This window comes from Biomphalaria glabrata, chromosome 17, assembly GCF_947242115.1.
Source record: "Biomphalaria glabrata chromosome 17, xgBioGlab47.1, whole genome shotgun sequence".
NCBI lineage: Eukaryota > Metazoa > Mollusca > Gastropoda > Planorbidae > Biomphalaria > Biomphalaria glabrata.
In genome coordinates this window covers 10,861,766-10,888,233 of record NC_074727.1, presented here as the reverse complement: position 1 = coordinate 10,888,233, position 26,468 = coordinate 10,861,766, and the positions used below count along the sequence as shown (strand labels likewise).

The following is a 26,468-nucleotide window of genomic DNA, read 5'->3' as shown; positions in this document are numbered from 1 at the left end:
TCCCGTTTATCTTGCCGACAGCTTCTCTTTACTTTCATATCTGCTTCCCTATAGGCTTCTTCCGCTAGGCTGCGATCCTGTGTTTCATTTTTCTGATCTCGTCTACGTTTGGCCTCTTTCCTCTCATCTATCAATTTCCATGTTCTGTCTTGTATCCACCGTTCCTTGTATGAGCCTCGCCTCCTTCCGATAACTTCTTCCGCGCATCCAATAGTGGTATCTTTGAAGTTGGCCCACTCTTCTTCAAGGGTCAATATATCTGCAAGAGCCTCAAAGCGGTTCGTTAGTTTCAATTGGAACTGTGCTGCAGTATTGCCGTCTTTAAGCTTCTCTACATTAAATGGGCGGGGTCGTGTGGTTTGTTTTGGTTGGCGTTTCAATCGGAGCTTACATTTGCCACTGACAAGGTAGTGGTCTGAGCCGATATCAGCTCCTCTGCGGGTCCGCACGTCTAACAGAGATGACCTCCATCGTTTGGAGATGCAAATGTAATCTATCTCGTTGAAGGTTTCTCCATTTGGTGATCGCCATGTTTTTTTGTGTATTTGTTTGTGCTTAAAATATGTGTTTCCAATTGAAAGGCTGTTGGATGCGCAGAGAGAAATCAAGCGCTCGCCATTATCACTGATGTTTTCTGCAGAGCCATATGGTCCCATTACATATTCAAAGCCAGTTCGGTTGGGATTGATTTTGGCGTTAAAGTCTCCCATCAGTAGAATTAGGTCGTGAGTAGGTGTTTCATCAAGAGTGGTTTGTAGTTGATTATAGAAATGATCTTTGATGGTATCTTCTGCATCCTCTGTAGGAGCATAAGCTTGGATGGTAGTGACTTTAATTTGCTTTGTTTGGAGTCGAGCTGTAATGATGCGGTCACTGACCGGCTTCCAAGCAATTAGCGCTGAAGCTGCTATTTTAGACATGATGATTCCTACACCACCAATGTGCTCCTTGTCATGTCCTGAATATATTATTGTCTTGCCATCATTGATTATTTGTCCACTTGATGTCCACCGCATCTCGCAGATCCCAAGGATGTCCAGCCGGTAAGAGTCAAACTCTCTTAAAAGTTGGGCCAGTTTACCGCATTGATTCAGGGTTCTTACATTCCACGTGCCTATAAGAGTCGGTTTCCTTGCGTTGAAAGGCTTGCCATGTATCAGGTATTGGACTTCCAATTGGCTTTGATCCAACACCGTCATCAGGGTTTGGCCGCCCTCGCCGCATGTATAGTTTTCATTATGTGTCGAGTTTGCCGTTTCTGTAGCAATAGTGGTTTTACAGGGTGGGGTCGCTAGCCCCACGCCAAACCCTCCTCCTTTCTCACCCGGGCTTGGGACCGGCATATGGCGGAGTTTTGCGGCGCATCACACATAGAATTTAGATGCCAAGAAAACCACCAACAGGGCATATGTACTTCTACTATCATCATCGACATTGGCATAGACGAATGTCAATCGGACTACTCTAACTCTGAGCCGTCAAGAGGAAGACATTTTCCACTTGAAACTGAAGAGACCTGTATTCTGGACGTGAAACTGTTGTCTGAGGATGACTGCGGTGAATTGGACTTTGCTTGCAACGTGGCTGCATGTGAACCTGCAGCTCCCTTGAGAGGCGTCTGTCGGGAAGGTCTGCTGAGACAGCGTGTCCAATCAACGGCTGTGCTGAAAAAAAACAGTGCTCGACAATATCTCTTTGTGTGTCAAACGGCCACGTCATCGTCGCAACAACAGCCTGGTCAACTGGAGAAAGAGAAAGCGGCACTGGAGGAAAACAATGCGGATGGTTTCGTGGGGAACACGCTCCCTGCCGCCTGTGGCTCCCACTGATCGACCTCCACCTGAACTGTCAAACCTCAGCTGCACTGTTTCTTTTCGGGACGAAAAGTGCTAAGACGGGGGCAATGTTATGACTTTGCCATGCGCAGCGCCATCCAAGATAGTGCAGAAAGAAGGTGCGCACTATCTGTGACTAAACAAGTCGGATGTTGACATTAGGACTAACGATTTCCGCCCAAGGGAGAGCCAATATGGAGATGCTGTGCTCAAGGCAGATGTCCTTTGTGTTTGTCATGTCTCCGTGTAAATAAACGTCAATGTCCTCGTTGAGTTGCCTCACTTAAGTTATTACAATACATATTATTGAGTGCATTTAGATTGGGTAGGTACCTCCAAGAAAATCCAGCCTAGAGACTCTACGTACTAAAATCCGGCACTTCTTCAAACATTATTATTATTATAGCCAAAAAAAAAAGTCCTTTTTCCACATTCTGAAGAGGAAATCCGAAATAAGATCACAATGGCGATTGGACTCCTCGATGACCGTCTGACCATTGTCGAAAAACGAAAACAGCTAAGACTGTACGGTCATAACACGAGATCCTCAAGGCTTGCAAAGACCTTTCTACAGGGAACAGGTCCAGGAAAAGAAGACGCGATGGGAAGGCAGCATCAAGAAATAGACGGGCCTTCCAATGAAAGAGACCAAAATTCTGGCAAAAAAACAGAGAGAAATGGAGAGAGACGGTCGGTAGATCATGTGTGGTGTCCCAACGGCCAAACAGACTACTGGACAGGTAAAGGAAGTAGGAACACGGCAATGGTCAGAACTCGTGAACAACTTTCCACATGATAGAGAAGAAGAAAAGGAGCGAGCATATGTGTGCATGGGGGACACTATCCTAAGATGGTCACGTGGACTTGTCACGCTGTCACTGTCTACCAAGACCAAATTGACACAACGTGAAAAAATAAAATGAAAGATGACAATCAAAAAGATGACTTTTACTAAAAAAATTAGCGTGTTCAAAATGACAATAATTAAGATGACAGTGGGGAAAAAATGACGATATTGTCTGACAGACATCGAATCTTGTACAGATTCCTCCTCCGTAGGTAAAGAGTACCATTGTATTTAAAAAAAAAACAACTATTAAGTGTAATCATTTTGATTAGCATTTAGACCTTAAGAGCAATGCTTTGTAGTGTTATGTCTGTGCTAAGTCGTTTTGATAGGCGCCACTTGTTTTGTGCTCTGCCTGATCAAAATGTTAGAACCGTCGAACTGAAATATTTATTTCTACCGGTTAGCTCGTGTGACTCTAGAATTATGAACTTAACCGAGGGCGAAATTGTTCAATATCTTTTTAAGTTTTTAGAGCTAGAGTTAGATTTTTAACGTTTGTCTGAGACTTGATGGGAGAATGAATGATACAGAGGGAGTAAAAGAGAGACAGAGAGTGTGTATAAGAGAGAGACTGAGAGAGAGAGACTAAGAGAGAGAGATTGAGAGAAAGATAGAGAGAGAGAGATTGAGAGAGAGAGACTAAGAGAGAGAGATTGAGAGAAAGATAGAGAGAGAGAGAGATTGAGAGAGAGAGACTAAGAGAGAGAGATTGAGAGAAAGATAGAGAGAGAGAGAGATTGAGAGAGAGAGAGAGAGACTAAGAGAGAGAGAGATTGAGGGAGAGAGACTGAGAGAGAGAGAGAGATTGAGAGAGAGAGAGGTTGAGAGCGAGAGAGAGATTGAGAGAGAGAGAGAGAGAAATAGAGAGATTGAGAGAGAGAGAGAAATAGAGAGATTGAGAGAGAGTGAGAGAGAAAGAGTGAGAAAGAGAGAGATTGAGAGAGAGAGAGAGAGAGAGAAAGAGAGAGAAAGAGAGAGATTGAGAGAGATTGAGAGAGAGAGAGAGAGAGAGAGTGAGAGAGAAAGAGAGAGAAAGAGAGAGATTGAGAGAGATTGAGAGAGAGAGTGAGAGAGAAAGAGAGAGAAAGAGAGAGATTGAGAGAGAGAGTGAGAGAGAAAGAGAGAGAAAGAGAGAGAAAGAGAGAGATTGAGAGAGAGTGAGAGAGAAAGAGAGAGAAAGAGAGAGATTGAGAGAGAGAGAGAGAGAAAGCTGGCGAGATAAACGTATAGTGAAGAGAGAGAGAGAGATCAAAGGAAAAACACGAGGAAGCAAGTGAGATAAAGAGTGTGAGAGAGTGAGTGAAAGAGAGAGAGAGAGAGAGAAAGAGAGTTAAGAAAGATAGAAAGAAAGATCGAGTTTGATCTAGAGAGGAAGTTAAAAGATAGCGAAACTAAGCTTGAGAGAGATTGAGTGAAAGAGTGAGAGAGACAGAGAGAGACAGATCGAATAAAAAAGAAGAAAGAAAAAAAAAAGACAAGCCTCCATTAGGACTTCAATGTGGCAATGATTTTTAAAGTTGACCTTTTAAAACGATTTCACTTACACTATAACGGCCTAGTCAGCAGTTCAACTGAAACACGATTCCGTCGTTACTAAAAGTCAACTGAAACACGATTCCGTCGTTACTACAAGTCAACTGAAACACGATTCCGTCGTTACTACAAGTCAACTGAAACACGATTCCGTCGTTACTACAAGTGAACTAAAACAAGATTCCGTCGTTACTACAAGTCAACTGAAACACGATTCCGTCGTTACTACAAGTCAACTGAAACAAGATTCCGTCGTTACTACAAGTGAAATATATGTTCAACCTAACACGAAAGTATAATTTATTGTCTCAACTAACTTTGGTTTCGTCCACAACTGCTGGCAACTCCTGCACAAGAATGTTTCGGCTTTTTGTCTGTAGGGTTTTGTATAAGATGCTAATATGTTTTTTCTTTTTAGTTTTTACGTTATACGACATTGTGACGACATTCGGGAAAGATTCTGGCGACATTTCTCATGCTTAGGAAAGACATTTATTACAATGTTTAAAGATGCTTTTAAGTGTCTACAATAATAATGCTCTTGAAGAAACAGCAAAACATCTAAGTGTTGAATCACAGTCTAAAGTACTGGAGCAGTGTCCATGTCTTGTCTGTCAATGTACCATAGCATTCTATCTGTCAATGTACCATAGCATTCTGTCTGTCAATGTACCATAGCATTCTGTCTGTCAATGTACCATAGCATTCCGTCAGTCAGTGTACCATAACAATCTATCTATCAATGTACCATAGCATTCTATCTGTCAATGTACCATAGCATTCTGTCTGTCAATGTACCATCGCATTCTGTCTGTCAATGTGCCATAGCATTCTGTCTGTCAATGTACCATAACATTCTGTCTGTCAATGTACCATAGCATTATGTCTGTCAATGTACCATAGCATTCTGTCTGTCAATGTACCATCGCATTCTGTCTGTCAATGTGCCATAGCATTCTGTCTGTCAATGTACCATAACATTCTGTCTGTCAAAGTACCATAGCATTCTGTCTGTCAATGTACCATAGCATTCTGTCTGTCAATGTACCATCGCATTCTGTCTGTCAATGTGCCATAGCATTCTGTCTGTCAATGTACCATAACATTCTGTCTGTCAAAGTACCATAGCATTCTGTCTGTCAATGTACCATAGCATTCTGTCTGTCAATGTACCATAGCATTCTGTCTGTCAATGTACCATCGCATTCTGTCTGTCGGTGTACCATAGCATTATGTCTGTCAATGTACCATAGCATTATGTCTGTCAATGTACCATAGCATTTTGTCTGTCAATGTACCATAGCATTCTGTCTGTCAATGTACCATAGCATTCTGTCTGTCAATGTACCATAGCATTCTGTCTGTCAATGTACCATAGCATTCTGTCTGTCAATGTACCATAGCATTCTGTCAGTCGGTGTACTGTAGCATTCCGTTTGTCAGTGTACCATAGCAAGCTGTCTGTCTGTGCTATAATAACTTGTATAGGTCAGTGCAGCCTCCACCACAGCAAGACGCGGTCAGAGCGCCACATATGCTTTCCTGGATCCTCCCCTTTCCTATATTCTCTATTCCGTATCAACACGCCCCCCCTAGGTTCTCTGTAAACCTTTTCATGACAAACCTTTATTAATATAATCCCCACTCTCCCACGTCAAGAGAACAACGCGAGATATATACGTGGGCGGCTTAGTTAGCAGTACAAAATGTTAAAGTTTCACTTGATACGTTTTCAGTGGGCTCTCCTGGATGATAAACTTCGTCTCGATATACATACATAAAACACAAATATCACACTAAATCATAGGTCTATCTACATCAGTAGTTACGAGATGAATCTGAGACCCCGTGCTACAGAATAGTACAGATCCATTGACGAAGAAGAAAACGTTTAAGTTTACGATGATTGAAAAGATGGAAACGGGGCGGAGACGGTGGTGAATTATTGCGACTGTTTTAAGTTTTACATTTCTCTGATCTATTTATTTGAAACGAACGATAGGCGTATTTTTATTTACAAGAAACATTAGATTGCTACTTGTCAAAAATGGAATCAGTGTGTCTCTTCTCCACCTCTCAGCCCCCCATTCGCCGGCGGGGGTGGGGGGTTGTTGCAATCAAACTTAAATAAATGTTTATGTCAGCTCAATCTATCTAACGTAAGACATAACGTGGATGAAAGAGTCAGCATTAGCAAATCTAAAGGTGTGGTCACGAAAGAGATTGGGAATGTTCAGACTAAATCTTTTTTTTTTTTTTTGAAAATCTTATCTTATAAATTACAGACGTTACTTCAAAAAAGAACATGATTACATCCTACGCGTGTCCTTAAGTTAATCTAGTGATGCATGGTTATGCATCAAGTAAACTCTGTTTAATCACTGGATTTCCAGGCTGACTCAGGCAACCTATTCCATTCTCTAATAGCACTAGGAAAGAAGGAGTATTTGTGAAAATTTTTTCTAGAATATATTTGAGTGTTTTATTGGGTCTTTCTTTTTGTATTTGAAGATTATGGCTCAGTGTTTTATATATAATTGCTACTTTACTTAATTAGAGTAATCTGATCTTTGTTAATTAATTGACGTTTAGGGTCCCGTCATATTTCTTGAAGCATACAACAGTAAGCTGTTTTGCTTGGGTTATCAGACAGAGAAAACTAACGGACGTCTGGTAACCTTATTTATTCGCCAAGGGCATTTCACAGGATACTTAAAAGGGTGCTTGCAACTAAAAGTCGAGGGTTCGTAACCCGAAATAAATGTCACTTCTGCTTAATCTGACATTTTTGCACCCAGGACTTCGTTTTTCAGAATTTCAATGTACAAGTTCACATTTGACATAAAACAAAGCAAATATCAAGACAGAGCAGAGATAAAGTCAGGACAACCCTCAAACTGCTAATCCATCCACATTCATTTCAACTTTAGATTTACCTGACCTTAAGACACGCTATTTTCAGTCTGGCTAGCACAGTTCTAGATTACAAGAGAGAGAGAGAGAGAGAGAGAGAGAGAGAGAGAGAGAGAGAGAGAGAGAGATTTTGTTTCAATAGTCAAATCTGAAATCAAAATCGAGACTAAAAGCTGGGGAAAAGTGGCACTGGATAGATCCACATGGAGAGCGAGCATAAAGAAAGGATTGCAGATGCCATACACAACAGAAGTAGAAAGAAGTGTGAAAATGCAACGGCGCCTGGTGATTACAAATGCCCAACCTGTGACCGCAGCTGTGTATCAAGGATTAGCCTCTTTAGTCACACAAGAAATAGCAAAGGGAAGAGGTAGTCTCCTATGATGTAATAGAAAAAAAATGCCACAGCGTCAAATCAGAATATTTATCTTTTATTGAACCGAATTTCTAGAAAGATGAGTTAGTTGGGCAATTTTTGATCCATGGGGGTGTGGTGGCTGAGTGATAAGGCGCTTGGCTTCCTAACCGAGGGGTCCTGGGTTCGAATCTCGGTGAAGACTGCCATTTTGAATTACGGGATTCTTATGACGCCCCCCGAGTCAACCCAACTCCAATGGGTACCTGACATTAGTTGGGGAAAGTAAAAGTGGTTAATCGAAATCAATAGAAACAGGTCAATAAGGTTTGAGAATGCACTGTTAGAACAAGGGGCCAGATAGCACCCCTCCATTAACTGTAAATGGTCTGTTGGCCATTATATCGGTATCATTGCTTTTCTTGTTTGAGTCCCTAGTGTCACACCACAGTCGTGTCAGACCACAGTCACAGCGTGGGACCGAGAAGCCCAAACATACCCAAAGAAAATAGACAAGGTACAAAATAGTGGCCAAAGGATTATGACAGGAGCAATGAAAACAGCACCCATTAAGCAATGGATGTTCCTCCACACTTCCCAGGGTTACATGTACTCTCTACATATAGTTTTACATGTGTATGGTACTTATAGTTTGTTCTTGTTTGTCGTACATATAGTTTTACATGTATGTTTCACATAAAGTACCAAAAAAAAACACTTAACTTTGTTGATATGAATGAACAATGAAACCTTAGTGTATCCTATTTATCTTGGTTTAGCTAAACAATGAAGCCTTAGTTTATCTTGGTTTAGCTGGACAATGAAACCTTTGTGTATCCTATTTATCTTGGTTTAGCTAAACAATGAAACCTTAGTATATCTTGGTTTAGCTGGACAATGAATCCTTAGTTTATATCTTGGTTTAGCTGGACAATGAATCCTTAGTTTATATCTTGGTTTAGCTGAACAATGAAACCTTAGTTTATATCTTGGTTTAGCTGAACAATGAAACCTTAGTTTATATCTTGGTTTAGCTAAACAATGAAACCTTAGTTTATCTTGGTTTACCTGGACAATGAATCCTTAGTTTATATCTTGGTTTAGCTGAACAATGAAACCTTAGTTTATATCTTGGTTTAGCTGAACAATGAATCTTTAGTTTATATTTTGGTTTAGCTGGACAATGAATCCTTAGTTTATATCTTGGTTTAGCTGAACAATGAAGCCTTAGTTTATCTTGGTTTAGCTGAACAATGAAACCTTAATTTATATCTTGGTTTAGCTGAACAATGAATCTTTAGTTTATCTTGGTTAAGCTGAACAATGAAATCTCAGTTTATCTTGGTTTAGCTGGACAATGAATCCTTAGTTTATATCTTGGTTTAGCTAAACAATGAAACCTTAGTTTATCTTGGTTTAGCTGAACAATGAATCCTTAGTTTATATCTTGGTTTAGCTGGACAATGAATCCTTAGTTTATATCTTGGTTTAGCTGAACAATGAAACCTTAGTTTATATCTTGGTTTAGCTGAACAATGAAACCTTAGTTTATATCTTGGTTTAGCTAAACAATGAAACCTTAGTTTATCTTGGTTTACCTGGACAATGAATCCTTAGTTTATATCTTGGTTTAGCTGAACAATGAACCCTTAGTTTATATATTTGGTTTAGCTGAACAATGAAACCTTAGTTTATATCTTGGTTTAGCTAAACAATGAAACCTTAGTTTATCTTGGTTTACCTGGACAATGAATCCTTAGTTTATATCTTGGTTTAGCTGAACAATGAATCCTTAGTTTATATCTTGGTTTAGGTGAACAATGAATCTTTAGTTTATCTTGGTTTAGCTGAACAATGAAACCTTAGTTTTTATCTTGGTTTAGCTGAACAATGAAACCTTAGTTTATATCTTGGTTTAGCTGAACAATGAAACCTTAGTTTATATCTTGGTTTAGCTGAACAATGAAACCTTAGTTTATATCTTGGTTTAGCTGAACAATGAAACCTTAGTTTATATCTTGGTTTAGCTGGACAATGAATCCTTAGTTTATATCTTGGTTTAGCTGAACAATGAAACCTTAGTTTATCTTGGTTTAGCTGAACAATGAAACCTTAGTTTATATCTTGGTTTAGCTGGACAATGAAACTTTAGTTTATATCTTGGTTTAGCTGAACAATGAAACCTTAGTTTATATCTTGGTTTAGCTGGACAATGAATCCTTAGTTTATATTTTGGTTTAGCTGAACAATGAATCCTTAGTTTATATCTTGGTTTAGCTGAACAATGAATCCTTAGTTTATATCTTGGTTTAGCTGAACAATGAATCCTTAGTTTATATCTTGGTTTAGCTGGACAATGAAACCTTAGTTTATCTTTTTTTAGCTGAACAATGAAACCTTAGTTTATATCTTGGTTTAGCTGAATAATGAATCTTTAGTTTATCTTGGTTTAGCTGGTAAATGAAACCTTAGTTTATCTTGGTTTAGCTGGACAATGAATCTTTAGTTTATCTTGGTTTGGCTGGACAATGAAACCTTAGTTTATATCTTGGTTTAGCTGAACAATGAATCCTTAGTTTATATCTTGGTTTAGCTGAACAATGAATCCTTAGTTTATATCTTGGTTTAGCTGGACAATGAAACCTTAGTTTATCTTTTTTTAGCTGAACAATGAAACCTTAGTTTATATCTTGGTTTAGCTGAATAATGAATCTTTAGTTTATCTTGGTTTAGCTGGTAAATGAAACCTTAGTTTATCTTGGTTTAGCTGGACAATGAATCTTTAGTTTATCTTGGTTTAGCTGGACAATGAAACCTTAGTTTATATCTTGGTTTAGCTGAACAATGAATCCTTAGTTTATATCTTGGTTTAGCTGAACAATGAATTCATAGTTTATATCTTGGTTTAGCTGGACAATGAAACCTTAGTTTATCTTTTTTTAGCTGAACAATGAAACCTTAGTTTATATCTTGGTTTAGCTGAATAATGAATCTTTAGTTTATCTTGGTTTAGCTGGTAAATGAAACCTTAGTTTATCTTGGTTTAGCTGGACAATGAAACCTTAGTTTATCTTTTTTAAGCTGAACAATGAAACCTTAGTTTATATCTTGGTTTGGCTGGACAATGAAACCTTAGTTTATCTTGGTTTAGCTGAACAATGTAACCTTGTTTTATCTTGGTTTAGCTGAACAATGAAACCTTAGTTTATCTTGGTTTAGCTGAACAATGAAACCTTAGTTTATATCTTGGTTTAGCTTAACAATGAAACCTTAGTTTATATTTTGGTTTAATTGAACAATGAATCCTTAGTTTATATCTTGGTTTAACTGAATAATGAAACCTTAGTTTATATCTTGGTTTAGCTGGACAATGAATCCTTAGTTTATATCTTGGTTAAGCTGGACAATGAATCCTTAGTTTATATCTTGGTTTAGCTGGACAATGAAACCATAGTTTATCTTGGTTTGGCTGGACAATGAAACCTTAGTTTATCTTGGTTTAGCTGAACAATGAAACTTTAGTTTATATCTTGGTTTAGCTGAACAATGAAACCTTAGTTTATATCTTGGTTTAGCTGGACAATGAATCCTTAGTTTATATCTTGGTTTAGCTGAACAATGAATCCTTAGTTTATATCTTGGTTTAGCTGAACAATGAATCCTTAGTTTATATCTTGGTTTAGCTGGACAATGAAACCTTAGTTTATCTTTTTTTAGCTGAACAATGAAACCTTAGTTTATATCTTGGTTTAGCTGAATAATGAATCTTTAGTTTATCTTGGTTTAGCTGGTAAATGAAACCTTAGTTTATCTTGGTTTAGCTGGACAATGAATCTTTAGTTTATCTTGGTTTAGCTGGACAATGAAACCTTAATTTATATCTTGGTTTAGCTGAACAATGAATCTTTAGTTTATCTTTTTTTAGCTGAACAATGAAACCTTTGTTTATATCTTGGTTTGGCTGGACAATGAAACCTTAGTTTATCTTGGTTTAGCTGAACAATGAAACCTTGTTTTATCTTGGTTTAGCTGAACAATGAAACCTTAGTTTATCTTGGTTTAGCTGAACAATGAAACCTTAGTTTATATCTTGGTTCAGCTTAACAATGAAACCTTAGTTTATATTTTGGTTTAATTGAACAATGAAACCTTAGTTTATATCTTGGTTTAACTGAATAATGAAACCTTAGTTTATATCTTGGTTTAACTGAATAATGAAACCTTAGTTTATATCTTGGTTTAACTGAACAATGAAACCTTAGTTTATCTTGGATTAACTGAACTTGATTCCTTTCGAAGCAGGCGTGTACAAGTATCGAAAAATAAAATCTGAACTAAAGAAATGCCAAGTTTAACTCTACCCAGGAAATACATTTGTCACGTGGGCACAGACACAATCATTTGACTGATACGATTTGAAGCCAAAAAAAATGTCTTAGATATTAAAATCTTTGGGATGTCACTTTTTCTCTGACATTTCCATGACATTTTTTTTGCAAAAGGTATTTAGGGGAGGATGGGGTTGGTTGGGTTAAAAATACTTTCAAACGTACAAGAATCTAAGGACACGCTTTGTTTTAACGCCAGGAGTATTCGCGTGGTTATTGTAAAAGATGGGTTTTTAAATGTTGAAGTTCAGAAAGAGATTCGCACGTGTTGACAAACTGATTTTCTGATGCCGGCTTTTATCGTCTTTTTACATAGGTATTGCCCGGACACTGCTTCTCAGCCTTACCGTGACACCGATTGGAAGTGGTCGTTAGAGGAGACGATGACGTCATTTAGTAAGCAATGCCCCAAACAAACACGTTGCTATCCACCTAGCCGTTCCTCCAGAGGCTATTTTTGTTTAATGGCGGCCTCCTTCACTGCTGATGTACAGAATAAAAATATGAGGGAGTTTCCCCGGGTGTGTTAGGTCTTTGGCGTCGCTTCTAATTCGAGAGTCTTGGGATAGCAGCTATCGGTAATACGGAGGTATTAATTTAGATCTGCTTGGATCATTCCAAGACATACGTTTGTTCAGACAGGCAGAAGTAGGCAAATTTCCATAGGTCAAGAGTTCCAAGGTTTTTAAACTCGTAGGTCAGTTACGAAGAAGAATAGTCTGATAGTCCACAGCAAGGGTGTTGTTGTTACTACATGTATGTGTATTTGTACTTAAATGTTGGCAGAGGGGGCTACAGCACTTGAGGATAGCTACCTGGTTGTGTGGTATGCGCTTCGGACTGCCATTACAATGGTCGAGCCCTGCCCGCTGACACTGCCAGGTGTCCTGCAGAAGGTATGGTATAGGACGTAATAATCTTTATTTCCGGTGGAAAGTCCGGAAGCTAGAAATGAAATCTAATTGGAGCACTAACGAACTCAATAGTTGCTATGTGTCTGTTAGTGTTGTACAAGTAAAAGAAGAAATAAATATTACCCACCCGCTACGCCCGGTAGTTCGACCCTTACGGTTTTATCAATCTACATTTTTGTTTGATAACGTTTGCTCTAACAGTTGTTCTTCATTACTTCTTTCCTCTCAGCAGTTCAAGGGTTAACGCAAAGTATTCTGTTCATTTACCCAGATTCTAAACAAATCTACAGTACAGAATCAATGCAAAAGATACAGTCTTTTGAAAAGTGTGACATATTTTTATTTTCAAATACTTTTTTCAAGTTACAACTTCATGGAGGGTGGAAGATGGGTGGAATGTGGAACCTTGAACCTGGGCCTAAAAATCGGCTCTAATGACTTTTCTAGAAATTTAACAGTTGATGAATATTGCTGAGAAAACAATTACTAGCTCGTTGGCCACACTCAAAATAGATTACCGCATTATTTTCCTAGTGATACTTTGTTGACTAGGGAGTTCAGTAACCGACTTACGATCTCAAACTCACCAGTTTGAGAAGCACTGATCCAGAGAATGATGCCCCCCTCCCCTTAAGGCACCCCAATTGTCCATGTAATCTAGTTCCTTCGTGATTCCACAGTGCGGGTGAGAATGGGATGTGAGTTGTCTTGTAACTCACTTTGTGTGGTCATCGACCGGACACTTGCAGAGAACTGTTCTTTCCCCTCCACCACCCTTACTCAGCTGTCTTATATCCCAGCGCCCCAAGCAAGGAGACGAGAAAACATGACACCCCGCTGTTACCCTACCCCGTTCTCCCACTTCGGGTCCAGTCATTGGTGTGTTTATTTAAGCTTGACCAAAGGTCAGTCGGTCTTTCTTTTTTTTGCCTAGAGGGTTTTTTATGTTGTTAGAATATTGTCTGCGCAGTTATTATTTTCTTTATAAAGTGTTTTCGGGAAAATTCTAAGATCTAACAAGCAAAATGTAAAAAATACTTTAAAAAAACCGCAGCTTATATAAGGGAAAAACTGTACATTTATATTCATACCTATCACAATACAATAACATTTATTTCACTAAATATCGAACTAAATTAATATATATATATAATGTTTTATTGGGTATAATAAATAATTGTGTAAAATTTTAATTAAAGTTCAACTTGATCCGATAATGTGTGCGGCGAAATAACATATACAATTATCTAAGGGGACAAAACCTCACATATATAGCCATATTTGTAAATAATGCAAGATTTTCTCTTGATGGGATCAAACAAAATAATTATTTTCCAGAAGGAAATTGAAAAATTGGTGTTTTTTTTTTATTAAGTCGTGTTTTGTTAGGTACAATAAATAATTGTGCAAAGTTTCAAATTGATCCAGAATGGTTGTGGGAGAAATAACGTATTGAAAACTTGGTGCAGACAGACAGACAGACAAACAGACAGAGTAAGTTGATATTAATTTTGTAAAAAATCAAATAAACGTTTGTTGAAATACATCCCGCCTAGTCTAATCTTTGAGACGTTAATGTACCCCAACACTTTTTCTTTCATTAAATTCTTTTTTTATGTAAATGAATATGTATTTTAATGAGCTAGTATTACAGTGACAATAGTATTCCACCATCCAATCAAAAGGAACATTTTAGTTGGCAACTTCTCCAGTAATCTAATTTACACCACAGTAAATCTCGTGATGTTTCGTCATCTAAAAATGTTGTATACCAATGAAATAAATATTAGCAGTTATTTTTATTTAAGAAAAAGGGTCGCATTCAGAAGATCAAATGTAGCAGTGGCTACTGGTTTTTTTTATATAAAGGTGACAATCAAACTGAATTATCAAAAGAAAATTTAGTTTTTAAGATTTAAAAGTGACAGACGGACGGACGGACAACAGAGGTTATCGCACGAGATAACCTCTGGTCACTTCAAAGCGAGGGCCGTTAAAAATAACAAGGAATGAAATATCTTGTTCCACTAAAAAAAAAAAAGGAATGTAATTCTTTTTTTTTTTAATCTAGCGACTTTGTTTATTGTTATCTTTAAATATTCACTTGTTTTATTTGTCGTAGTTGAGAAATGTTCATTATTCTCAGTTGTTAGTTCAGTCTCAGGATCGAATCAAGGTAAAGACTGGGATTTTGAACTTTGGGATTTTTAGGACTCCCCAGGAATCCACCCAACTCTAACCTGGAAAATGCTGAGGAAGTAAAGGCGGTTGGTCGTTGTGCTGTCCACGTGACACCCTGGAGAAAAAGAGGATCTTAACATCATCTGCTCACATAGACCTAGACCGCAAGGCTAAAAACAGGTACTTAATGATGCTGTAGTTATGTAATGATTCCCTCTCTTGCGGGAGTGCGTCACTGAGGTCATAAACCGCTTGGCTACCTGTCGGGGCGCTCGAGTAAGGAATGTGTTCGGTGAGTGCTTAAAGGTAGCACGAAACTGGTTCGCAAAAGAGATTGGACCATAGCGCACTGAGAATGCTATAAGCATGAAAAATGTGCTATAATAAAAAAAATAAAAAATTACACTAGCACTTACCACAAAACTCCGGACTCTCGTCCCGGCCATTGTCACAGTCTGGCACAGAGTTACACCTGCTCTTGTTGTGGAAACACTGGACGTTGTCCACGTCGCAGGGGATGAGGCCTGAGTCCGCGCACTTGGCTGACACCACTGTAATGTTGTACTTGGGGTAAGTCTCGCCTGTCACGTACACTGTGGATATACCAAAATGCTATGCTTATTTAATGGTCTTACATGAAGACATTTCCTTTGGGAACGAAAGAACCAAAGGGCTGTATTAAAAATGGGGGAAAAAAAAGAATAAACCGGCAAACAGGTTTTGTCTATATAACGTCTTCAAACTATTTCCGTTTAGAAAAAAAGGCTTACTCAGCAGGTCCACTGACGCCAAACCTTTCATTGGGCCGCTAGGCCATGTTGACTTCTGACTCCAGAAGTGTGTGCATGTAATTTTGTTTGGTGAGTTAAAAGCTAGTTTAAATATGGAAACTAATCTATTACTAATGACTTTTGCCTCTGATGGATGTGTAGAAATGATTCACGCTGCTCTACTTACAATGTATCTTTTCATAAATATAAATGTCGAACTTACACTAATTAAGGTTTCTACTTACATGGTAACTAACGTATTTGCGGGCACTAATCCGCGGGTTATACAAGGTTGATGAAATACGGGTAGCAGCTATGCGGGGTATACAAAGGTGCGGGGTTTACGGTGTTTATTTTACTCATAAACAAGCGGAAACTAAGGACATACGGGTGAGTCTTTATATTTCCTACAGTTCACTGTGTGGTTGCGATATGTGCATCTGAAAGCTTAATGAACGATTCATTATCCCAAGAAAACAAATAGTAACGATGGGGCAGAGAATCTTTAATATATCAGTCATCAATGTTGTGACAAGTGAGTAAACAACTAAAACTATTTTGCCGATACCGTTATGTCCAAACTTAATAGACTACATGCATAACATCGTCAATCCATCGCCAGTCTCACTAATGTCACTGTCCTCGCTATGGTTAGTGAAGCCATCAAAAACTTGTATCATATTTACTTTCGTCTTCCAAAATGTTGGCAACATGCGGGGTATATTAGGGTGCGGGTTGTATGATATTTAAAAAAAAAATTGTAATGTGTGTGTGTGTGTGATGCGTGTGTGATGGTTATACGCATATGCGGGGTATATGCGCAAAAATAAGGTAAACGAATAACCAGAAACGCGAAATAATCAACCCTAAAAAAATTGACAAAAACCTTATGCTAAGAGGAAGATTTATAAAATCAAGAGAAAGATTAATAGAGTTTTATTTCTGAAAACTAAACAGAATTTAGTGAAAAACAAAAGCTAATAATTCTTGAATTTATGTATCCGTTGCTGATTGTTTAAAAAAAAATTAGTAAAGAAGACCTTATTTTAGTTTATTTTCTGGTTAAGATATATTTATACTCTTTAATTTTTATTCATTGCACATATAGACACAAACGATAGAGCTTATTAATAATGTAAAGAAATGGTATAACAAAATGATTTTGTAAGTTCAAATAGAAAGTTATTCACAGATCAATTGTTTACTCAAGCAGCCAAACATGGAACCAAACATGGATAGAACAAATACTGCCAAGAACGAGAAGAAGAAAAGTACTAGGACTCACTGACATTGAAATTGTTTATTTAGAGATGGCCAGTTTAGGAAATGTTTTAACACTCTTGTGATGCTTACGTTCAGTAAGGACATTCACAATGCCAATCACAATTACAATGTGAGTACTTTAATTGGAAATGAATGCCAATTAATTAATCTTTTTGATCTCTTAAATGAGGCCAGAGAACTGGAGGAGGCTAACAAACTGGAGACGGTTAACAAACTGGAGGAGGCTAACAAACTGGAGGAGGCTAACAAATTGGAGGAGGCTAACAAACTGGAGGAGGCTAACAAACTGGAGGAGGCTAACAAACTGGAGGAGGCTAACAAACTGGAGGAGGCTAACAAATTGGAGGAGGCTAACAAACTGGAGGAGGTTAACAAACTGGAGGAGGCTAACAAACTGGAGGAGGCTAACAAACTGGAGGAGGCTAACAAACTGGAGGAGGCTAACAAACTGGAGGAGGTTAACAAATTGGAGGAGACTAACAAACTGGAGAAGGCCAACGGCTGCAAACTGTTAACATTTAAAATCTTCAAAGTAGGGGAGCTATTGTCTCACTTGGAGTAATTTTCTAAATACACCCAACGTGACCCAAGTCATAATGTTCAAGTCTCAGATGTTGTTTTGTTTTTGTTATTAGACCAAACACTTACGATGTACTGAACAAAAAAACACTGCAGATTGAAACGTGTACAATTGATTCTTTCAAGTGAGACCAGGGACCACATAAATTGATGAGATTTAAACCCTTCAAATCTACTTTATTCTGTCTATTCACTCTAAGATTTGTATTGTGACATTAGGACTTCATCTTATGTTCGCAAGTTCAAAACACTATTTAAAAAGTTTGACAAACAACAGTTGCGAACTTAGACGTGACATTGCATTTCTAGTCCAACGTAGTACTGTTTGTCAATGTTTAACATTTCTAGTCCAACGTAGTACTGTTTGTCAATGTTTAACATTTCTAGTCCAACGTAGTACTGTTTGTCAATGTTTAACATTTCTAGTCCAACGTAGTACTGTTTGTCAATGTTTAACATTTCTAGTCCAACGTAGTACTGTTTGTCAATGTTTAACATTTCTAGTCCAACGTAGTACTGTTTGTCAATGTTTAACATTTTTAGTCCAACGTAGTACTGTTTGTCAATGTTTAACATGTTTGATAATGTAAAAAGAAAAACAAATATATTTACAAGTAAGGTTTACAGAGCCATTAATAGCAGAGAAACTGAGGTGTATTGCCTTCTTTCTCGGTCAGACTGGCCACTTGCAGTTTGAAATGTAGGTCACATTCTCTTTCTACTTCCTGGTTTATCGTTCTCAAACACGGCTCTCTTTGGATAATTGGATACGTAGACTTCTTCGCGTGAAGAGGGAAAGGGTACCTAATAGATCAGTGCTTTACAGACTGTGGAACGTGTACCACAGGCCGGCACTGGCGGTACTCAAATTACGTCCCGTGGCAATCGAGTGGACCTTAATTCTCAACGAATCGATGTCTCAAAGTTTCTGTCTTCCCCTATTATATGTTTCATCTAAGTGTATATGGAGAGAATGTTAACAATAAAGAAAAGAAAAAAAATATTTATTTTTAATTATCACCCATCAGTTATTTCGAGAAAAGGTGTAGTACCAGTGACTTGCCAGTTGTGCGTGTCGCATCTGGTTTCCCAGTTCGATTTATGGTTTGTCTAAACTCTAAAGGAAGGTCAGTGTGATTGAACCCTTCAAGATAGACAAAGTCGACACCAAGAAGTTGCCAGCCTGTGCACTGGAATCTTAAGGCGTCGGTTCAGCAGCACAGTTTCCGGTGAAACCAGATTTCTTTCAATATCACTTGAATTTGATAAATTTGATATTTGATGCTGAAGTTGATTGTTGTCCTCTGCGAGTCTGTCTCAGGAGATTCCCATGTTGTAATTGTGATTTACTTGATCAAATGTATAGTTTAAATATTACACATATATCCATGGGATGTGTCTTGGCAGATTGGCGAGGCAACAGCTTCACCATTGTCTCTGTAACCTAGAATTGGACTAATTTCATTTCAAGTTGCATTCATAAATCTTGTTAATTTATGAAAGTTGTTTTATTTCTAGGAATGGCAATGTTACAAGTAAAATATATTAAATGAAAATAATACCGCATAATACAGTAAGAGCCGTTTACTCTTTAGTTCATTAGTTAAATCACCTAAATTCATTCATTTATTATGTTAAGCAGAGAAGTCGTCATTAATTGAAGTTTTGGTTTATTTATTTATTTATTTCTGCTGTTGTTGAGCTAAACTTCCTGGTATTTCAATCCTTATGCAGGCGCCAAATGAAAACAAAAAACAAAAAGTTCATTGACTGAAAGATCCCCAGCCAGTGTCTCACAGCACTTGGTAGCCCTCACAGCGGAACTCTATCCATGAGCAATAAAAAACCCACAGCAAAGTTCATTATCTCCCCCTACTCTTGTCTTTCCCTTGACAACTCCACTAGTTTAATAATGACGGATGGTGTAGACAAGAGAAGATAACTCGGTGAGTATAAACGTCTTTAATATGATGGAATGGCTTGCTTCTGAAGATTAATTAATGTTCGAACGGTTAATCAATCAATACGATTTTTTTCCTGAAAGGTTTGCTTAATCATTGTTTCTTAATTGTTGAAGAAAAAGTTACTTTGTAAAATTGATATATTTTTTTTTTGCAAATGGATAAGAGTTGCTACCCCTGTCCCCTGGATAAATTGTACGGAGTAAATCCCCGCACATTAAGGACACTTGTCTCTAGAAGATATCTCGTAACAAGGTCAATGAAGGCGGCGCTGTTTTCAGAGACCCCCACCCCACCCTTCCCAACATACGCAATACATAAGAACTGGCTATGCATACCAGTCCTGTTTCGTACTGTGTATTCATATACCAGTGCAGTTCTGTGTATTCATATACCAATGCCGTTCTGTGTATTCATATACCAGTGCAGTTCTGTGTATTCATATACCAGTGCAGTACTGTGTATTCATAGAGAGTATTGTATTGTTTCCTTGTCCAGAAAGCAGTAGCGACAAAGCGAGTTAGAGTGTTTTTGGTTTCGATTCTAGTAGGCCCCGATTTTATCCAAGGCAAAAGACAGAAGGGAATGGGTTAAGACGGTCAAATAATTCTGTGCGATGCATCAACGGTTCAACAGACTAAGAGATAGATTGTCTTGAATCTCGAATTTGTGACTTGTTCATTCCTGCCTAACTGCAGCACTCCCCTACCCGTTCATCTGACTTGATTGGCCGTTTTAGGCTCCTCCTATTTCCGGCCATGTTACCGACTGCAAGTTACAAGAAATCACGATGACGCTTTCTCTTATCGGTACGTGAGTCAGAGGTTTGACTCCCAAAGCCATCCACCACAAAAGTGGATGACAAAAAGAAAGTGGGTGCCTGAAAGAACGTGTGTGCCTGAAAGAACGTGTGAGAGAAAGAACGTGTGTGCCTGAAAGAACGTGTGTGACAGAAAGAACGTGTGTGACAGAAAGAACGTGTGTGACAGAAAGAACGTGTGTGACAGAAAGTAAGTGTGTGACAGAAAGAACGTGTTTGACAGAAAGTAGGTGTGTGACAGAAAGAACGTGTGTGACAGAAAGAACGTGTGTGACAGAAAGAACGTGTGTGCCTGAAAGAACGTGTGTGACAGAAAGAAAGTATGTGACAGAAAGACCGTGTGTGACAGAAAGTAAGTGTGTGACAGAAAGTAAGTGGATGACAAAGAGCAAGAGTTAGAGAGTGTCAGTGAATACAACTATCTCTAAAGTATTTCTAAAATTACACAAAATGTGTATACACAATTATTTTCTTCAGTTGTCTGACAAAGGTAACGTAGAGAATGGTGAATAATGAAGCCCCGTAACTGTGAGATGCGTGGTCGAGAGACTAGGTACGCTTGAACTTGGCTTGGCTTGGCTACCTATGAAGGGGACTCGAGGTTCGATACCCGACCCGAGCAGAGTTGTGTTTACTGAGCATCCTAAAGGCAGCACGGAAAACCCTTCTCGCATGTAACCCCCTCTTCCCCCCCCCCCCCCCCCCCACCGGTCCACAAATGAGATTGAACCATAACGCTCTGAGCATGCTATAACCACGAATGTAGCGTTATATAAAAGCTATCATTTAATTTAATTTAATTTTTAATTCACCAAAAATGACGCTCTGTGTAAAAAGATAGGTTAGTAAAAAAAAAATGTTAGGAAGATGTAAGAATCATGAGGTCAAGGACATTTTTTTAAGCATAAAAAAAAAAAATTAAAAAAAATTAAGTACTGTGGAGAAATGATAATCTCTATATAATACAGGTAGTCATCTGTTTCATGTTTAGACGAGCACGCTAAAAAAAAAAACAACATGTTTAGGTATTTTTGGGATATTAGTAGTTCTCCGGCCATGTCGTGCACATAGAGCTTTTTTAAATAAAAACTCTCAGCTCCAAAATAACCGCTAGTTTTATTTTTTTAAAAAAAGGCCTGTAAACACGGCGAGCAAGCCGATACACAGATAACAAGCAACTCTAGTAGATTTATAGATTATGTGCAGACCTGTATCAACATAACGCAAGACTCCAGAATGCTATACCGTTTACCTTTCACGTTTAGAAACTCTTTTTTTTTAATTTCAAATTTTATTTATTCATAATATTTTGGATGTCAGTGATATTTGGATTCGTTGATAAGAATGGCAAAGTGGAAATAGTTTTTTTTTTTATCCTTGATTTTGTTCTTTCAAAATAAAGTATCTAGATCGAGATGCAGAGTAATTGACGGCTTATACAGCAATGAACTTATTGCAAGTGAAAGACTTAAGCAGATCACTGGATGATAACATGGGGATCAGGGATGGCCGTTCGATCGAGTTACTGTTGGACCTGTGCAGCAAGGGGAACTAACTGTTCTTTTTACTGTCGCGAGTGCAGTAATGTCGCAATGGCGTTCGTTTCCACTAGACACACTGGCATTTTCAGTGGACACTGGACACACTGACATTTTCCACTGGACACACTGACATTTTCCACTGTACACACTGACATTTTCCACTGGACACACTGACATTTTCCACTAGACACACTGACATTTTTCACTGGACACACTGACATTTTCCACTGGACACACTGACATTTTCCACTGGACACACTGACATTTTTCCTAATGAACTGCCACGCATTGAGGTACAGTTTAAATTATAGCGAAATTCGTTTGTATTTGGTTGGAAACACGTACGTTTATTGACATTGTATAGTCCAGAGTTTCACAATCTGTGTTCCGCAAGGCATGGATGTTCCACGAACTACTGGATTAATTAACTAGTAGTCCATCACATGAATTAATCTCTCTAAAACAAATAAGCCAAGTGTTCCGCTAAATACTCAAGTTGTGAGAAGTGTTCCGTTAAGGAAAAAAAATGGGAAACACTAAATTAGTCTATCCTAAATGGTTGTGTGTGAAAATATGTGAATATGTGTGTATGATTGTAAGAGGGTGTGTGAGTGTGTGTGTTTTTGATTGTGTGCGTAAGAGTATGAGAGTGTATATGTGTGTATATGTGAGCATGTGTCATTGTGTGTATGAGTGTGAGAACGTGCGTAAGAGTGTGTGTATGTGTGCTATAAAGCACATCTCAAAAAAAAAAAAAAAAGAAAGCTAACATTTTGGTCAGATTGACGCAGTGTTACAAACCAAATAGTTCCGGACCTGATCGTGATTGTCTGCACGCCTGTACCTGCTCAACACAACCGTCTTCTTTCATGTTCGCTCCGCCATGCTCGTCACGTGACTGACACAATCGCCCAACAATTAGTTGAACAGATACAACAAAGCAGACGACTCTTTCCACAATGAGGCATTCTTTCCCGCCAAATCCATTCTAGCTATATCCGACTTTACAAAAGAACGCTGTGAGGGAAAAAAAAATAGGCGCTTGGTGTGTCATTGACCTTGAACTTTAAGTAATAGTCGCATTGCGTCAGTGAAGATAGGAAATTCAGCTTCCTTGGCACGATCGTTGACAATTTTTTTTGATTCCCTGGAGGCGATCCTAAGGTGAGAAAATTCTTCGCAAAAAGTCGAGGCATTGTGGGACATACATTACACGAGCGCTTGCCTATTATCGATACACCCACACCACCGAGATAATAAAAGTCTTCCATTTTTAGACTGTACCACGCGGGGACCGCCCTTTGGCCATATAGGACAAAAAAATAAAATATATAATTCCGAGGCTAATTATCTGCTTGATGCATGATGAGGAAGTATTTTTTTTTCTTTTTCCAAGGAGTTCGAAACAACAGACAAGAAAGGGGAGATAAGCAACATGCGCTCGAGAGTTTCAAAATTAACATTGCGTTGTCGTTCCTTTTTACTTTCTTGTCTTTACCCGAGGCATTTTTTTTTAAAAAGGAGCTTATAGTGTCATGTTGTCAGAATTAGCTTGTCACTGTTGTCAAAGGCACGTGGCAATATGTCACAGTGTATTATTTCTATTCTTGCGATTCCAGGCAACAAGATGCACACCTGCTGACGTGTAGGTATAAAAAAACAGCAATAGAAGTGATAATATAGAAAAAAGCAAGTGGGTGGGTGTAGCGCTAGTTTTTGATTTACTGTACGAATGCAAAGTCAGATTTCAATGGAAGTTCCTCCTTATCATCATCCTCATTACCAAGCTCCACTTGAGTGAGGGCTTGAGATTCTCAAAATCCTCTTTTGCAAAATCCCCCAAGCCAGGAGCATTGCTGCTGTGTGTAAATAGGACTCAACGTGACAACATGAAATAATAGCAGTACAAAAGTAGCAAGGTTATTGAAGAAGGTAAAGCAAGGATCGCTACAAGCCCCGAGAAACAGATAACTCCCCGTAGATCGTGAGATCTGAAAGGCGCATTTTTACTTTATTAGGTATAAGCTTAGAAAAAGCGTGGAGGGGTGGAAATTAACAGGGCACTTTTGTTTCTTGAAGGTTAATAGTTTCTTAATAGATACAAATTACAACATGCTGTTTCTTGACTCAAACAATTCAATTTGATTCGTACTTAAATGGATGTTATGTAATTGATAATACATTCCATCTCATTAGTGACTGTAACTTCAAAAATTATCAACAGAATAAAATTTCGCAGTTTGAAAGTACATATATTTCATTTTCATATTTTAAATAAAGGTCTTAAATCTTTTAACTAGTAAAATGATGTTAAATGAGCTATTTATTAATTAAATGAAATCTTAATGAAGAAACTACATAACATCATTACCCACATATTGTTTTTCCAATATATGGACTTTAAAAAAAAAGTTTGTCCAAATCGCAATCAAACGAACATTTTCCCAACAGTATTTGACTTTAGCCCTTGTCAGTAAGCACATAATATAAAAAAAAGTCCGTTTTATTAGTTGTTCAGTTTCTCACAGACGAAAATAAAGTCAAGGTAAAAAACAATCAAATTAATTCATTGCCTACATGGTCGAGTAGTAAGCGCTTCTAATCACCGTCTCGATGGTCCGTGCTTCTGTATTGCCTCCGCCCAAGATATAGTGGGCTAGGATCAGTCGGGTCACAATAATCGACATGGTGATCGAGGACCAACATGGAATCGACTGTGTTTTCTATTGTGGCTTTAGGGGCCTTTGTTTGAAGAGGCATGTTTACTGGCTACTACTTTTACTCAATATTTACATTTCCTAAAAGCAGACCTAAGAAATATATGTCAATGAAATCAATATATCTCAAACTGTATTCTCTTAGACCTCACCCTCCTCTCAGTGGTCGACGATCTAAATATTTGACATTCTGTTAAGCAAATAATTGACCTTTGACCAATCCAATAACAAATTGTTTAAGATGATACTTGCCAACTTGGTACGCCTACATACGGCTAATTACACATTTCAAATCTCGAGCACAGTACATTAACTCTTTCTCTCCGTAATTATTTTTCCACGTTTGGACGAAATTCTTCATTTTGCTCATTACTTTTTCATTACCCTGTTATGATTAAGCTTCAATAGCGTTGTCGTTTGTTATCGGAAAATATTTTATTTGGCATAGAATTAAAGGGAAATACAGGCTCTTTTTATATAACACAAAATAAAGTTTATAAAATTAAACATGAATGTAATTTAATGAAGTCGAATCAACGATGGTATCGTCAATTAGGAGAGAAAGAGTTTAAAAAAACGTCGTTCTTTTGTATTGTACACAAGTGTAATGTACAGAAAAAAAAATGTCCAATCAAATACAACCTTTAAACACGCATTGCTAGTTTCTCCAAATATTGATTTGTTAAACTTCTCCCCCCCCCCCCCACCACTTTTATCGTGAGTCTTATTTTAATAACAATATATTAATACATATCAACGTGACTGTACCATTGCATTTTTTACTTTTTTTTTTAAATTTACAAACAAAAAATGACTGCAAAGGTGACAACATACCAACGACATAGGAAGACTTCCCCTGGAGCAGTTTTGACGTTTGCGCTAATTTTCCAAAATCGATTATACAATTTAGCGCTGCAGTTTCGTAGGCATAGACAGTATTCAAGGGAGAGAACAAATAAAATAGAAATGTTTTGTAAGTAGCACATAAGGAGAGGGAAAGAAATATAATCATAGAAATTAATTATGCCGCAGTCAAATTTCGATTATCTATTTATCAATCTAACCAATCAATCTACCTATCTATCAATCTATCCCATCCATCAGTTACAGTTGATCAATTATTCATAAATATATGTAATGGTTTACTGCGAATTTACATATTCACACAATTGTCTTTCAATTATATTGCTATGGCAACAATACGGATACATTGCCATTTTCGGAAATAAAAGAAGTTTTGACTTGGTGACAATGACGTTACTAGTAAAACAAGGATAGGGTTTTAGAGACAGAACGAAATAAAAGTCGACGTAGATATAAGAAGCAGTTTATAAACGTTAGCTGACATTCGATGGTGCCCTTCATGGCGATTAAACTTGTTCGACATTCAGCATCAGCGTCGACAAATCTTATCACCTTATTCGGCCTTTCGCCAGTTTTAATATATTACGTCTTGAGTGTTACCTCCATTTGGTTTATTTACATTTGACACCGAGAAAGTGCTTAACAATATGTAGCTACCACTACATCCATGTTCCGTACCATCGATAATACTATTTACATCTCGATTATCTATTCATTAACTATGATATTCATTACCTATGATATCCATTACCTTACGGTATCATTCCGAAATGTAAATTAAAAACACTAATTCTTTCCCGCATTAATATTGTAATATTTCGAAAACAATTCGACATGTCTATAGTGGATATTACTTTATGGTAACACAAACACGCTCGCACTGTGGAGAGTTTGGTTTGACTGGACTCGACCAATGTCTGGGCTGACGTGGAAACGTTTGTCTCAAGAATACCAAACAAAATA

General features: G+C 37.8%; 1 protein-coding gene across 1 annotated transcript in view; it reads right to left on the bottom strand.

The window, feature by feature from the left end:
- The window catches only part of LOC106056618 (G-protein coupled receptor GRL101-like), a 239,774-nt gene that overhangs the window by 71,830 nt on the left and 141,476 nt on the right, over positions 1-26,468 (bottom strand). The window contains exon 4 of the mRNA XM_056015265.1: positions 15,386-15,562. Within this exon, the coding sequence (XP_055871240.1) occupies positions 15,386-15,562 (177 nt within the window). The remainder of the gene's footprint in view (positions 1-15,385; positions 15,563-26,468) is intronic.